This window comes from Vicugna pacos, chromosome 11, assembly GCF_048564905.1.
Source record: "Vicugna pacos chromosome 11, VicPac4, whole genome shotgun sequence".
In the NCBI taxonomy this organism is placed as follows: domain Eukaryota; kingdom Metazoa; phylum Chordata; class Mammalia; order Artiodactyla; family Camelidae; genus Vicugna; species Vicugna pacos.
This window is the reverse complement of record NC_132997.1, coordinates 96,412,320-96,428,146: the sequence shown is the minus strand read 5'-3', so window position 1 is coordinate 96,428,146 and position 15,827 is coordinate 96,412,320. Positions and strand designations below refer to the sequence as shown.

Below are 15,827 nucleotides of genomic sequence, written 5' to 3'. Positions count from 1 at the left end.
AACTTAGCCCTCATTATTCATAATATCTTTACTTGTTCAATACTTAAAGCTTAACTTCAGAATTGCTAACCCACACTGCTGTCAAAAAGTTTTAATACATACTCCTTGAGTTTTCGTTTAGAATTTGTGATCTTTATGGGAAAGAATTATTGTCATATATCATGTGATATGTTATATTAATACCTAGCAGTGGTTTTCTCTTGCCATCTTTAGCTTCTTAATCTTTTAAATAATCATGCTTGTTTCTGTTAAGTATGAAGGCAGTATGTATCTTCAGGGTGGGAGGAATCAACACAGTACTCAGATGATGACCAAATGGTCCTGTTCTAAATTAATCCAAATAATGGGAACATCAGTTGTTTTCTTAATTCTTGAAATAGCTTGGTTATTTTTTAAAGAGCTTTTAAGACTTTTTTCTTTTCCCTCAGAGTTTTAAACCTTTCAAAGAAAAATGTGTCTTTAGACCCAAGCCTTCCAAAGAGGACCACAAGTTTTCTGCCAGATCCTAAAAATTCTCTCTCTTTGGTGCAGATGGCATGAAGGCCGTTTTGTGACTGCCCTCTGGAAAAGGGGACAACTTTTCATACATTTTCAGAGCATTTGCTTACTACCTTTTTTGGGGGCAGGGTTCTGAAAGAGCCTAAAAGAGCGTGAAATATTTTTAGAACCATCTATTTTACTTACTTGTCCTTCTCTAGCTTTTGTCCTGAAAGTTCCCGTGAAATGGATGGGTTAGTGAGGTGACTAAGCATGACCCACCTGAGAGCCTAAATTGAGAAGCTGTATAGAGCATCTCCGCCTTATCAGCTGAGCGCCGCACCCACCATCTTCTGCTGGTGGAGCCTGCCTGTGCTCACCCAGGCTGTGCACAAACACGGCATCTGGCATGTGTGGCGCTGAGCCCTCAGGAGTGTGTTCTGACGTCCTGGCTCCTGTCGGGCAGCCTTAGGGGCAGGCTCCGGCTTGGGTGCTTTACAGGAACATTGTTGTAGGGGTTCATGAATTGGTGGTCCTCAAGGTTCCTTTCAGCTTTTGGAGTCCATGATTCTGGAACTTAAGTAAAAGTGAGTGATTGAGACCTTGGCACAGCTGCACCCTCGGGTCCAGGAGAAGAATCAGGCCACCACGGACAGGCCAGTGATGGAAATGAGGGTTTGGGGGCCTTGGGGTCTAGAACGTGTTTAACTGGAGTTGCATTGTGTCTAGCAGATGGCTTTTCTTCTCACTTCCTGTATTCATACATGCATTAGAGGAGGGGGCAATCCAGCAGTGCATGGAGGGGCAGGAAGCTCTACCCCGGCGTGACTCACATGGATGTCCTCTTGCTGCAGCGGCAGTGGTGAGACTGTAGCTGCTGTCTTGGTCCTGACCTGAATCAGGCCCCCGAGGACCCGGGGCCCCAGCCTCCCAGAAACCAGCAGCCCTACCTCCGTGCCTGTTGCTTGGGGTTGGAGGTGGAGCGTCTTGGCTTCACTTTTCAGATCTATACAGCTTGTCGAACTCCAGTTACTAACTTCAGTTGCTGGAGCCTTGATACAGATTAGATTTTGGTTCCTCACGGGGCTCATCTTCCCTCCTCCCATAGCGGCAGGTTGGCCAGGGCTTGGTGATCGGCTTTCCGGGAGGAGAGGAGAGCCAAGAGCTGAGGATGCCCTTTGTCCTTGGGCCCCCTGACACCGCCCACGCCCTGAGCCAGGCCAGCTGGGCTTTGGAACCAAACGTAAGGTGGGCTTCACTGCTCAGGCTTTACCACATGTGGCACAACGTCCAGTCCAAAAAATTGCCTTTGAGAAAATGGATTGAGAGAATGTGAAAAAAATTGTTAGGTGACTTCAGAATGGAAATATTTGAAGTCATGGTTTCTAGTAGGAAAAGTTTCTAGACCAAATATATAAATTTGGGTGTTGTCTGTTGCCGAAACTCCCAAGCAGATCTGTTAAGTAGGTTTGTTTTTTTCATTTAAAAGAGCAGTTTTCTATTTTGTTCACCAAATTGCACAACTTTTCTAAATGCAGGAGCGGGAGGGAGAAATCATTCAAAGAGAAGCTAGAGAGAGAGAGAGACGAAATCTCTAACAGGCACGTGACTCATCGGTGAGAAGGGTAAGGTCCTGTTGGGACAAGGAAAAGCCACTCCCAGAGGAGAGTCAGAATCCAGGCATGGAATGGTACAGGACTTGTTCGAAGTGCGAAGGATGCAGGAGTGCCCTGCGAAGCTGTAATCTTAGTGTCCCTTGAAATTTGAAATATTCTCTTTTCAGCATTTGCTGAACCATAACTGTTCCACCCAATACTCTGAGTTTGCTAAGGCACCAGACAGCACAGTGTGTCTGAGCTTGCTTAGAGTGATTTGGAAGGTATGTTTTCATGTCTGTCTTTTTTGTTCAGAGACCACCTTTCAGTTTGCATTTGCACCACGGACTGTTGTTATCCGTGCGCACCTGCTCCCAAAAGGGCAGTGCGTGGTGCACAGTCAGAGCTGCGTCTGGGTCACAGCCCTCTGCAGTGAGCTGTGACTTGTGCTCCACTTTTAACTTGGCTGTGTCAGCAGACCTCCCTGCGTTAAGCACAATATGCATGTGTTCAGTCTTTCACTGTTTTTTTTAACTGATACTGAGAAGAGCTGTCCCATTTCTGAATTATTTTCTTTGCCTCATAGGTAAAATAATTTGCTCGGTGGTAGATGAGGGCAAAAAAGGACAGTGAGGACTGATGGATTGTTAAACTTTTTGCACTGCCAGGCCTATCTGATGTTTATATCATTATAAACAGACTGTAATAATCTAATCTTGCAGAACTTGTTTGTATGAAGAGATAGAAATAAATGAAATACACTCAAAAAACAAAATCAGAAGCTTGGGAATGTGGCCCATAATCATCTGATTCATGTAGAATTCTAGAGTTTGAAAGCAGCTATTCTGGGTCTTAGAATAGTAACCAGGCTGAGCATATTCATGTGTTTTAGTAAAACTGGCTGGTGTAATTTCAGCAGGATCTCTGGCTACGTACACAGCGCCCACTCATCGTGGTACTGTCCCCTGACACTGCTGCTAGGCTAGAAAGAGTAGTGAAAAATGTTGTCTGCTGAGAACCACCTTCCACTACCATCTTTCTATGAAGATGCTTGGAAGTAACTGGCAGAGCGGAAATTACGCTGATGAGAAGTTGGAAGGTTTGGATTGGTTCTGGCTTTGCTGTTTACTGGCAGTGTGACTTGCGCGAGTCGCCCTTCTAAGACTTCCCTTGTGTGTAAAATGACGCTGTGGCTTACGTGCCTTCTGGAGATTCCTTTCAGCTCTGAAATTCTTTGTCCATCTCTAGCTTTGGCCCCTCGCTTAGGCTCCCGGCCTGTTTTTCAGGGGATCTCAGGAGAGCTGCACCTGGGTGTCCTCCCCTCCTCAACACTGTGTTAACCTTAACACTGACTGCTTTCCTGACTCCCGAAGGGCGTCTCCCTCCCCCCCCCGAATGCTTCACTCCCCACAAAGGCATTTTGTGCTACTGCACATAGCTTCTTCATTCATTCATGTTATTTTACTTTTAAATTTCTGGTGGTTGCTAATGAGACCATTGCCCTGGAATTTCAAGTTAGAAATGTTAGAATATTTGCTGCTTCTTATGCATAATTAGACTGGTAGTGAGCACTGCTCACTCTTCCTTAGCAAGAAGTGTCCCTCAGTTTTAGTACTTCTCTCCCACGTTAAGTACTGAGTCCAAGCATTTCTCTGTCTTTTTTTCAGTTATTCTGATGTCTTTATCCATCCATTCATCCACATACTTTTTATCCCTCTTATGTGTCAGGTCCTCTGTTAAGTATTGAGGAAAATGTGACCCACAAATGGCTGGCTTAAGGAGCTCAAAGTCTGGTGGGGAGACAAAGATTCAAACAACCGGTTTTATAATTTTTCACAAAATGATGTTTGAGGTCTCAGTTAGGGACCTAGATAGTGGACCCTGACATGAAGGGAATTAAGTGAAAAACATAAGGGGAATTAGGTTAAAAACTAAGGATTTGACAAGAATAGAAAATTACTTGCTAGGGAATGAGGGAGACAGAAACTGTTACATGCATTCCCAGTTTTGTGTGATGCTGAGGCAATTCAAGGTAGAACACAGAGAATCATAGAACTTGAAAATCTTTCTGGAAAGTATAAGAAATTAGTTTGTTCATTTAACAGATACTTACTGAGTAAACTGACTTGAGTTATTTGGTGACCACGTAAGTCTCTGTCCTCCCAGAGCCCATGGTCTGGGGGGTGGGTGAGCAGACCGCTGCTGACTGGAACAGACCGGCAGCTGCGGGACGTGTGAGCCCTGCCATGGTCGTGGGGAAGTACACTGTGGGGTCTGCTGCCTGGTGGGGGGCAGAGGGGGTGTCACAGCCAGCCTGGAGGAGAAAATGGCACAGCTCAGACTTGACAGGTAGGTCTCGCCCATTCAGCCCATTTCACAGGGAAGGAAACTGAAGCTTAGAGAAGTTGTGATTCACAAGTAACAGACTAGTGGCACGCAGGTCCGGGGCTCCTGACTCTGGTTCCCTGGGCACCTTGTCGTTTCTTGTGTTGTGCAGTGGTTCCAGATTTCCTGAGTGTCATGTGTGAGTGTTCATCTTTCAAAGAACAAAGTGGGTTTTGAGTGAATAATTACTGATTAGTTTCAACCTGTTGACAAGGCTGACACCTGTCTTAAATAGAGGAACTACATTTACAGTTTCAATCATCAGGAATTTGCAGGTGTTCATTTTGGAGTTACTTGATTTCTGGTAAGTTATATTTATTTTTCAAATTATAGTGAGTATTAAAACCTAAGAATTCCATGATAAGTCTAGTAAATAGCAAATCTCAAGATAATTCAAAATGTTAAAACTTTTAAATACGTTGAATGTATTAACACTCAGAACGATTTATTTTAAAAATAGTTGTAACAAAGCATAATTTACTAACAGTGCCTTAAGACTGCAGCATACAAATGAATTCAGTACTTTCTACCATAACAATTCCTACACAAATGAGCCTGATAAAATCAATTGATCCGTAATACATTTTCAGTGAAAGGGTTTTAAAAATAAATGACTCAAGAGCAGCCTTGGAATTGACTCTTTCCACATCTGGATGGATTGGTTGATTATCTCACTGAGCTTGTATTTTTTACTGTGTTTAGATGGTGAATGCCACACGCTGTATTTTAGCTTTTATCACCAGGGAAATGTTAAGTAGGCTTATGTGGTTGTTTTGTTATGATCCTTTAGATCTAAATGTAAATGTTTTAATTTTGAATCACTATTTTTCATCTAAATGCTATTTAATATTTACACTGCCTAAGACATAGTAGTTGATGCCAGAAGCCATATCTTTGATGGTACTTCCTTGTAACCAGCAGGAAAATCATAATCTTAAGTACATAGGTCTTTTCAGAACAGCTGAGGTTAAAAAACTTTTTTTTTTACTCTGCTTTTTATTTTTACTTGCCTTTTTTCTATCTGGGAGTCAAGCTTTCACAGTCCCTGCTAACTCCTGTTTATTCTTAGCTTTATTTTCTAATAATAACGCTGCATAAACACAGATTGTTCAGAGTGTCACTAACATGTGATGCAGCTAGATGTAACCAGACGTGATGCAGCTCACTGGTGATTCATTGGCGGAAGACAACAGTCGCTTACAAGGTGAACCCTTGGGTTTTTGTGTTGCATTTGTTGTGTTCCTAGCGGGGCTGATCCTGTCTCATTTGTCCCCGTTAAAGGTTCCTCAGTGGTGTGCTGAATATTGCCTTTCCATCCACTACCAGCACGGGGGCGTGGTATGCACACAGGTCCACAAGCAGACCGCCGTCCAGCTCGCCCTCCGGGTGGCAGACGAGATGGATGTTAACATTGGTCATGAAGTTGGCTACGTGATCCCTTTTGAGAACTGCTGTACCACTGAAACGATCCTGAGGTTGGTTTGGGGGGTTCATCTGCTGTGCTCTTGGCTTGTGTTCTGCGGTGGAAGAGCGCGTTCTTGCCTTCTGTGCTTTAAGCAACTGTAACGTGTAAGGATAACTGGGCTCTGTCACCAGCTGTTTCCCCACAGGGGCACCATCAGGGATTCCATGTCTTAACTTTTTCCATGGCTCTCCCTAATCATCAGGAAAAAGTCACAACTTGTTAGGTCGGCCCCAGAGGCCTCCCCGCTGTGCTTCTGGAGCTCCGCCGCACGGTGGTTGACACGCGTGGTCCTCTGTGTGCCACGTGCCTGGACACACGCTGCTCCCTCCGCTGAGAATGTCTGTGCCTCTTCCAGGCCTGGCTGATTGCTCTGCAAGACCCTGTGTGGAGGTCACCTGCCCCGGGAGAGGGTCCCTGACCTTTCTGTGGTGTAAATTAGAGAACGCTCCGCTGGGCTATTATAAAAACTTGCTATCTGCCTTCATCGTGGCAATTTAGGTCAGTGATTTTCAAACTCTACTTTTCAGATTCTCAGTAGCCTTCACAGTAGCTACCAAAAGTTATGAGAAAAAAATCCTTTTATCTGTTTTTAGCTTCATTGTGGAATTTCCTTTACACAGTGGGTTCCAAGAGCTTAACAGAAGGAAAAAGAAAAGAAGTAGGAAAAAAAACCACTGCTCTGGGCCAGTTTTTCAAGCAGTTTTCTAGCATCGCCCTCATGGAAAGCTGGAGTATCTTATGGCATCTCAAGGAACTGGTCAGAGCTGCTTGCAGCCAACGATGACTACCCCAGGGGCTTCAGCTGCCCCAGGCGCAGCCTGAGCGTTCCCAGGTCTGAGGAGACACGTGCTTCTGCCGCGGTGCCTGCAGGCCTCAGACCCCCTGGTGGGGCACAGCGGGCCACAGACACCACCGCAGACATAGATTAGAGCTGGTGTGACGGGGTGCCGTGGCGTCGTGTGGGGTTGGGTAGCATGTAGTGTAGGGTGGTTTTTGCTCTCATATTCCCAGTGTCTGACATGCTTGTCCCTTGAGGACGTTCAGCAAATTTGATAATGAAGGAAAGACTGGTGCCCGGTCCCACGTAGCTGCCGCAGACACCGGTGCACTTCTTTCCACTCAGAAAGCCCGTCTGGCTCATTCGGCGTGTACCGAGCTGCTTTCCCTCAAATGTTGTTCTACAGAAATAGAAGACTGTGGTCTTCAGGCTGGTGTTAAGCCATAGGGAATATTTCTATCAACCGCACTGTGACTTGAACTTCTTGAAGATGTGTAACCATCTGCTGTTTCAGCCAGGATGTCCCCAAGTCACTGGATTAGTGTATATTTTTAAATTAATTATTATGCACGTGGTCCGTGAGTGACACAAATAAACGTAAAAACCTCCCTGCTTCTTGGGAGCTCACAGACCAGTCGGAAGAGTCGGACAGGACCAGACGTGCAGCCCTGGAAGGATCTCTCCACTTGGCAGATTCGTTCTTTATCCTTTGAATGTTGAAGTCGCCTCTAACGTGGTCATGGTTTCAATTAAAATGCGGGTCTGACTAGGTTCCAAAGATAATATATGTTTTTTATATCTTTAATGCATCTAGATTTGGGAAGCCTTATGAAAAGAACACTTGGGTATAGTCACTTTTAAAATGAAATCTTATGACATTTTTATCTTATTAAAATTGATCAAGCGTGCATATACATGTACTTTTTTTTAGAAAGTCACAGAGATAAATAATTGTGGAGAAATCCAGTAATGTTGTCAAAGTAGGTCAAAGGCACGTCTCACCTTTTAAACACCTATTGCGTGTTGGGACTTGGCTTTTCATGTGATTGCTCTATGGTGAAGACTCCCTAAGCCCCCAGTCCTAACAGCTGAAGGAAGAACTACAGTCCTGCTGAATTTATTTAGCTCTGCTCTGCACGGAGCTTTCCTTCCTTCATGTAGAAAGCGGCCTTCAGGTGCGGAGACGGTGGGCGGGGCGAGGGCCTGCGTTGGCCGCTGCAGGTCTGTCTCCTCCTGCCTCCGCGGGCTGCCCGGTCCTCTGGCTGGCTTCAGTCTGCACTTTACAGTCACGTTGTTGCAGGGACGCTGCGCTCCCCACCCTGCCGTCCCCCAGCCAGTGCACAGTCAGCAGATACTCGGATTTGTTGCTCACTGGGTTTGAGTAGCAGCACAGGGGTCAAAACTAGTGAAGAGCCCTGCGTGACAAAAGAAAGTCGTCCTGTGTTTTCTTCCTGGTGTTCTGTGCTCCGAAGAGGAGATGGCATGTCTGTGAAATGAGTGTCTCTGCCACTTACCCGCTTGGAGCCTTGCACCGGTCACCTGGCCTCTCCGAGCTTCCCTCCTCGTCTGCGGGGCAGGGCGGTTGACAGACCTGCTCGCAGGGTTGCTGCGGGGACTCCGTGAGCTGCTGTGTGTGACTGGTGCACATAAGCACCACGTCTGTGTTAGCAAGTTCGGTAACTGGAAAGGTACTCTTGAGCCAGATTCCTTTTCTTGGAGACACATGCCAGCCGTAATTTTTGACAAGCTTGGATTGAATAGCTGTTATTAAAGAAGAGGATGTGAGGGTAACTCTTGATTATAGAAGACTGTTCTGTATTTGATGTAATCCTTTTCATTTTCTTTATAACTCCTTGGTATCTAGTCTATTGGGTGCATAGTAGGGACTTAGTAAATATAGTCTCTATGCCACTATCATTTTTCTGGGCGCTGTGTAGACCAACTTAGTTCTTCTTTAAGCTTTTTTCTGGCCTTTTAAAAAACAGTGGATACTTGAATATTATATACCTAAAGTAATTTTTCTGAGCTAGATATCACAATATCTTGTAGAAGTGACACATAAATTTCAAATATGGATCCTGTAGAACACAAATTTTTTAATTACTCCAATTTTTATTTAAGGTCAAATTCAATCCATATAATTTTAGAAAATATTAATAAACTTTCCTATATTTTATTACATTCTTAGCATTCAGAAATTTGGTCTTAAGAATTTAAAATATAAATTACATTTCCTGAAACCTTGGCAACGTGTCTTTTTTTTTTTAACATAGTCATCAGGAATAGCATTTCTTAAGCGCTGAACACATGGTCTTATTAATACAGAGGTAAGAAATAGAGGTCTGTGTTATGTAGAAAGGTAATGGCTTGTATAGCAAGTTTTAGGATTGATCCTTAGTCATCCCTTAGCATCACGTAACCGCCAGGAAGACCAGGCCTTGCTTGCTGAGTCCCGTAGAATTTAGGTGAGTCACATCTTCCCACTTTTTAATTAAGCCAAGATCTACTTACATAACACACATACTTCCTCCACCTGGCAGGGAGGGAGCATGTCTTCCTCTCAGATCAGTGCTTAGATGAGTTTTGCTGAGAAGGGAATAGAAATTTAATTTCTAACATTAGGGAAGTAGCATAGATTAAAATAACTTGTTTTCAGATAAGAGTCAGTAGTAACTTACATCATTACATCATACTGATTAACCTCAGTAACAGGTGACCTGAAAGCTAGATTTTGGATGCATCTCTGTTTCTTGCATGGAGTGTAATACTGTAGTATTTGGTATTTTTTCTCTTAAGTTTGAGGAAAGGAATAATTAGCAGTTTATCACTGCTCATTTGGCCGACAGAGAACGAGAACAAGTATGAGGAGAAAGGCAGGGAGCAAATGTTTTGATCTTCTAAAGGTGCAGAGGGAGAACATGGACTTTATCACCGATCTGTGGCGGTGAAGGAAGCAGTCTTTATAGTTTGTCAATGACATGAGATGTAATAGATATTCAGGCTTAAATCTTGACTCTCTCCCTGGCTTTATGACCTTAAGCAGAGTACTTAACCTTTCTAAACCTCAGTTTCCTCATTTATAAATAATGGGATAGTAATGTCTACCTTGAAGATTATTCTAAAGGTTAAATGAGAACTGTTTTACCAGCACAGTGCCTGGCACACACTAGGAGCTTAATAAATGTTTTCTCCTTTCCTTTTCTTTCTTCCTTGAAAGGGGTTAATTGAAGACTGTATCAGGGTCCCCAAGACCACCCCAGGCTTGATGATTTGCTAGGAATGCTCACAGGATTCAGTACATAGTTCATCCACAGATCAAATTTGCTGCAGTGAAAGGTTACAAAGCAAAATCAGCAAAGGGAAGTGGTGCCCAAGGTGAGGTCCGGAGGAAATCAGGCACTAGCTTCCGAGGCCCCTCCCAGTGGACTCACACAGGACATGCTTAGTTCTTCCAGTGATGAGTTGTGACGAGTGTGAAATGTTGTCCTACCAGGAGAATCACTGGAGACAATGCCCAGGGTATTTACTGGGAGCTGGTCACATAGGCCCCCTCTGCCTACTACCGTGTTCTAGAATTCCAGCCTCCCACACAGAAAGTAGGTTAGTCCATATTGTTAGACCATATTGCAGACAGTAAGCATTGGTTCTGGGACTGGTGAGAACCCTCCCAAATCTAAGCTCCCAGATACCAGCCAAAGACCAAGGCCTTTCTATGAATAGCAGTTTCAGACCTGCCATAGACAGGGACAAATAAAATGAATACATTAAATGGGTAAAAAACTAGTAGGAGTGGTTTCCTCAAGGCATAATGTAAGTAAATATGTAAATAGTGTCAGAAGGAAGATGTTTGTATGGTGCTGGGTAACCAATAAGTATTTATTTTTACTATTGTCTGTAAAAACATCCCGAGAACTACTAGAAAATTTCATTGACATCACTAATGACCCCTTCCTCCTCCAGGGATGCTGGCCAGTTTGCATGCTGCACTCAGATAGGTGGTTGTTTGGGGGATGCTTTTGCGTGGTTATTACTTGGGTGACATTTCAAGCTTGTTGATGCTAACTCCTTGCTGATATTGTCCCCCACGATGAGCCACTCACAGCCCTCCCAGTGGACATGTGGGCCGTGAGCGTGAGCCTGAGCCAGGGCAGCCATTCCTTTCCTTGAAGAGCGTGTGCTCTGATTCAGAATTCTTCCATTGATAAAAGAGGGGGAAACACTTACCTGACAAAGGTATTTTGCCAAATTACTTTTTTGTTTAAGAAGCTCCAGGCAAGTGTTAAATGGAGCCCTTGTTAGTATCTGTAAGAAACATGTAAGGCTGTAACCTCGGGTTCAGCGATGGTCCTTAGAGGGTCTGTGAACATATGAAAACCGTGCTTAAAATTTGTTGATGTGTATTTTTCTGTTTTGAAGGTCCGTAGAGTTTACCACTTTAAAGGAATCTTGGCCCCGATAAAGATTTAAACTCCTGATTTAGACAAAAGGACATAGGAAAGGCACCTTTGTTACTTACGTTAGGAGTGTGTTACACGGTTTTTCATGAGAGTGCTCTAACTTGGACGTTTCTTGTTTGCAGGTATTGTACTGATGATATGTTGCAGAGAGAAATGATGTCCAATCCTTTCTTGGGTAGCTATGGGGTCATCATCCTAGACGACATTCACGAAAGGAGCATTGCAACTGACGTGTTACTTGGACTTCTAAAAGATGTTTTACTGGCAAGACCAGAACTGAAGCTCATAATTAACTCCTCACCTCACCTGATCAGCAAGCTCAGCTCTTATTATGGAAATGTGCCTCTCATAGAAGTGAAGCATAAGCACCCTGTGGAGGTTGTGTACCTTAGCGGGGCTCAGAAGGAGTCTTTTGAGTCTATTTTACGCCTTATCTTCGAAATTCACAACTCGGGTGAGAAGGGGGACGTTGTAGTCTTTCTGGCCTGTGAACAAGTAAGTAAGTAATATTCTAACCTAAGAGAGTAATGAAATTACTTATTGGGAACCTTCTAACCTTGTTGGGACGCTTTTAATAACTAACACACAAGTTTCAGTTTGCTAATTAGCTGTTTAAATATTTGGTCCCATCACACCTCATTTTTCTCTACCTTAGAAGAAGCTTTGTTACAGAGTAAATAAAACCTGCGCTGAAGGGAGAATGAGGAAGTTTTTCTAAAAGCACGTGCTGTTCTGAAACAGAGGCCGGGGGAGACATCTGAGGAGTTTCTGGAAATGAGCCAGAGCTGACTTCCTTCCAGCGGACTCCGGCGGACTCCCGGGCTGCCCCAGGTCCCGCTGTGAACTGTCTCAGCAGAGGAGCTGCACCCTGACTCGTCTCGCACTCAGGCTGCCTCCCTTATGGCTGGAGCGTGTTGCTGGAGATGAGGAACATAACCTCAGCACGTGGCGGGGAGTCAGGACACGAAAAGTGCCCACGATGTTCCTGCAATAGTCAGTGGAATATTAGGCAAGGAGATGTAATTTGTAGCACGCCCAGAAGGCCGTCTCCCTACCCTGGGCCTCCTTTTCTTTAAAAGATGACACAGATCTTAACTTGAATACTTGAAAGTGTCTTTTCCAAAGAACAACTGGAGATGGACAGCTGAGCATCTGTTACTGCTTTTACACAGCCAAGGTGCCATTTGCAGTTGCTTTTTTTTTTTTTTTTCAATACAGTTACCCTGGTCCTGCTGCTCTCTCCACTGTGCTGTTGGCCAAATCTAAAAGCCTCCAGAATCTCGAGAGTTAGACCTTTTAGAGACTAATTGCCTGGCCTCTTTTCCCTCTCCATTATCTCACTCAGTAAAAGCACTAGTTTTTAGACCATGACCCAAATATGTAGGGATTCCAGCGATTAAACAGAAACCAAAAAGAAATTGTTTGATATTGGCTGAGCTACCAGCTGAACAAAGACAAGCATCTCAGCTCTCTATCAGGCCTTTTCTTAAGTATTCACACATCTTCAAAGAATACTTTCAGAAGCATTTATTCTGCTTTATATTCGAAGCATAAAGGGTGACTTGTCCTTTAGCCTTGGGAACTTTAGACCATTTTCTCACAGCTTGTATTTTATCTGTTTCCATTAAGAAAGTAATTTAGGATCTCAAATGCATGATAACTACAGCATATTTATCAATTTTTCATGTACAGATTATACACAGTTTCTTGAATAGTAAATCTTCTACCTACTACACTAATTTATTCTATTACTGTTTCCTAATCCTGAACGATTCAAGATATTCAAGAAAGTCCTGAGGGAAGTAATAAAGCGATTAAAGAGACAGGAGAAGGATTTATGAAAACAATTAGAGGTTCTCAGTGTAACTGGGTGACGCCTGAGGAAGGGACGGATGGCAGAATTAGAAGTGAAACATTTGAAAGTTAGAATTGCCAAGTGAGAGAGAAGGCAGACATTTCTGGGAGGGGAAAAAGTATAATTAAGACTGATAGGATGGGTAGTTATTTTTCAAGTCAGAGTGAACAAACATTCCAAAGTAGTTTTTTGAAAAAATAAAGCTCATAACAGAATTGGAGGTAGCAGATGACCTTAAAGTATTTGATTTTCACAAGTTTAATACAAGCTATAATTAAAGGCATGGTGACTTTTTTTTTAACATTTTTTATTGATTTTTTTAACGTTTTTTTAATTTATAATCATTTTACAATGTTGTGTCAAATTCCAGTGTAGAGCACAATTTTTCAGTTATACATGAACATATATATATTAATTGTCACATTTTTTTCTCTGTGAGCTACCATAAGATCTTGTATATATTTCCCTGTGCTATACAGTATAATCTTGTTTATCTATTCTACAATTTTGAAATCTCAGTCTGTCTCTTCCCACCTTCCACCCCCTCGGCAAGATGAAGAAGCAGAGGAACCACTCCCAATTAAAAGAACAAGAGAAATCCCCTGAAAGAACGATCAATGAAATAGACATCGATAGCCTACTAGATCAAGATTTCAAAAAAGGAGTGATCAAAGTACTGAAGGAACTAAAAGAGATAGTGTTTAGAGATATAAAATATGTCAAAAATGAAATTGAAGCTGTAAAGAAGAGCCAAGTAGAATTGGTAAACTCATTGGCTGAGATGAGGAATGATCTGAAAGGCTGTGCAGAGCAGACTAGATAATGCAGAGGAATGAGTTAGTGACCTAGAAGACAGGACAATAGAAAGCACCCAATCAGAACAGCTACAAGATAAACAAATAAAAACAAATGAAAATGGCATGGTGACTTGAATTGTCAGACTTTACAAGATGCATTTTTACCTAGGCAGTAGTAGAAACTATAAAATCCACAGGGCTCAGAAAGGTACACAGTCTTCCTTGAAGTCAGACCAGAAAGACATTTCCTATTAAGAAACCATCAGTCTTGCAGAGTCTTAGAGTCTTAACATGATAGTGCAATGAAAGCTACGGGGTGGTTTTGCAATTCTGAGCCTCTGGGAGTGCAGATTCATCATTTTGGCAGGCGCTGCTGATACAGCCCGGGTCCAGCCCTGGAGTCTCTGAGGGAGGGCTCCTCGTTATCCAGGGGCTCCCAGCTCACTGGCCAGCGGGTCGGGCAGCAGCCCTGCTGGCTGGAGCGCACCTTCTCTGGGTGCTGGAGGTTTTCTCACAGTTGAGCCCCACGTCCCGTCAGTGTTACCTGGTTTTCTTTTCCACGTCTACCACCTAACTTGCTGAACGCAGTTCAATATCCTGATAGATTTTTCTTTTTCCTTTTTTACTACCTACAGCAGGATTAATATTAAGATGCTCTCCAAAGGCCTTGGAATTTGTCTTTTGGAAAATTTTGTCTTGCTCTGAAATCCATGTTAACAGATATTGATCATTTTTTTCCCATTGCTATTTGAAGTTTTCTTGATTTCTATATTAAACTTGAAAGTCTACCATAGCAATTAAATCCTATGAAAACAAACCTAAGATGTCTAACGGAAATGTACTGTCATTTTTTTCCCTTAAGAAATACATTTAGGGGGAGGGTATAGCTCAGTGGTAGCTTAGCATGCACGAGGTCCTTCAATCCCCAGTACCTCCATTAAATAAAAAAACAAACAAATCTAATTACCCCCCCCAAAAAAACAAGGCTAAAATACTGGGCTTTAAAAAGAAAAAACAGAGGAAGAAAAGAAAAAAATTTTTTTTTAAATACATTTAAATTGAAGAAATTAACTCATTTTGTTTGGTGAACATGAGGTGCCTCACGTTTTTGCTTTACTTGCTTAGCATCTCACCTGCTGTGAATTCATACCTGTGAGCCACATGCTGCCCTGTGTCTTGCACTTATTTTTGAGACTTGGAGACTTGAATGTTTACAGCGTGTTGTTACTTAACACTTAACCATCTTTTAACCTGAAAAAAAAAAGTGTGATAAATAGAAAACAAATGAAGATTTATGGTACTATCTAGCAAGATCATTGTGCGACTTGAAGCCATCACAAGGCAGGTGCTCTTAGGCTGAAGGTTTTCCTGGGAAATGTTCTGTCTAGTTGTGGGCCTTTAATCTGGGGGCTAGATAGCTGTGCGCTATCTTCCTTCAGTGCGTAGCTCCGCAGGTAATTGTAGGACAGTCTCACGTATGTAAAGCTCTGCACACGCTGTCAAAGAAGGAAATGAGTAGATGGTTGGAAGCACTGATGAATATTTTAAACATTTTTTTAAATTCTGAGGATTATGGCCTCAAAGCCCTCTATCAGCTGAGCTTGAGATGTCCAAACTATATACAATATCTGTTTCTATTGTGTTCTGCTTTTTTCCTTTTCAAGATTTTTAAAATTCTTTTTCCCCCCATTTGAAACAAAATTCAAAATGAACCACCTACAGCTAAAAGGTTTTAGCAACCAGCAACCGGAAGCAAATAAAAAATGAGTGGCCCAACTTCTAAGAGAATAAGAGAAATATGCAGTGCAGTTTGAAGGTTTGTTTTGATTGGAAGTTGGTGAGTGGGCTGCTGGAATCAAGCGGCCTTTTCCAGATGCAGGTTGGCCGCTGCAGGTGCGGAGGCCGCGCCGGGAGGGGGTGTGAGTGTCCCGGAGGCTGCACGCGAGCCGCGCACGGAGACGCAGCCCACATGCCTGTTCACTTCCTTGGAGATTTCTAAGGTGTCCTCACATCAAATG

General features: G+C 43.0%; 1 protein-coding gene across 2 annotated transcripts in view; it reads left to right on the top strand.

Moving 5' to 3' along the window:
• DHX32 (DEAH-box helicase 32 (putative)) overlaps positions 1 to 15,827 on the top strand; it is a 50,047-nt gene that overhangs the window by 17,399 nt on the left and 16,821 nt on the right. Inside the window, exons 3-4 of one of the 2 annotated variants that reach the window (XM_072972082.1) lie at positions 5,739 to 5,932; positions 11,280 to 11,652. In XM_072972082.1, coding sequence (XP_072828183.1) covers positions 5,739 to 5,932; positions 11,280 to 11,652 — 567 coding nt within the window. The remainder of the gene's footprint in view (positions 1 to 5,738; positions 5,933 to 11,279; positions 11,653 to 15,827) is intronic. The other variant, XM_015241885.3, reaches the window with a different exon arrangement.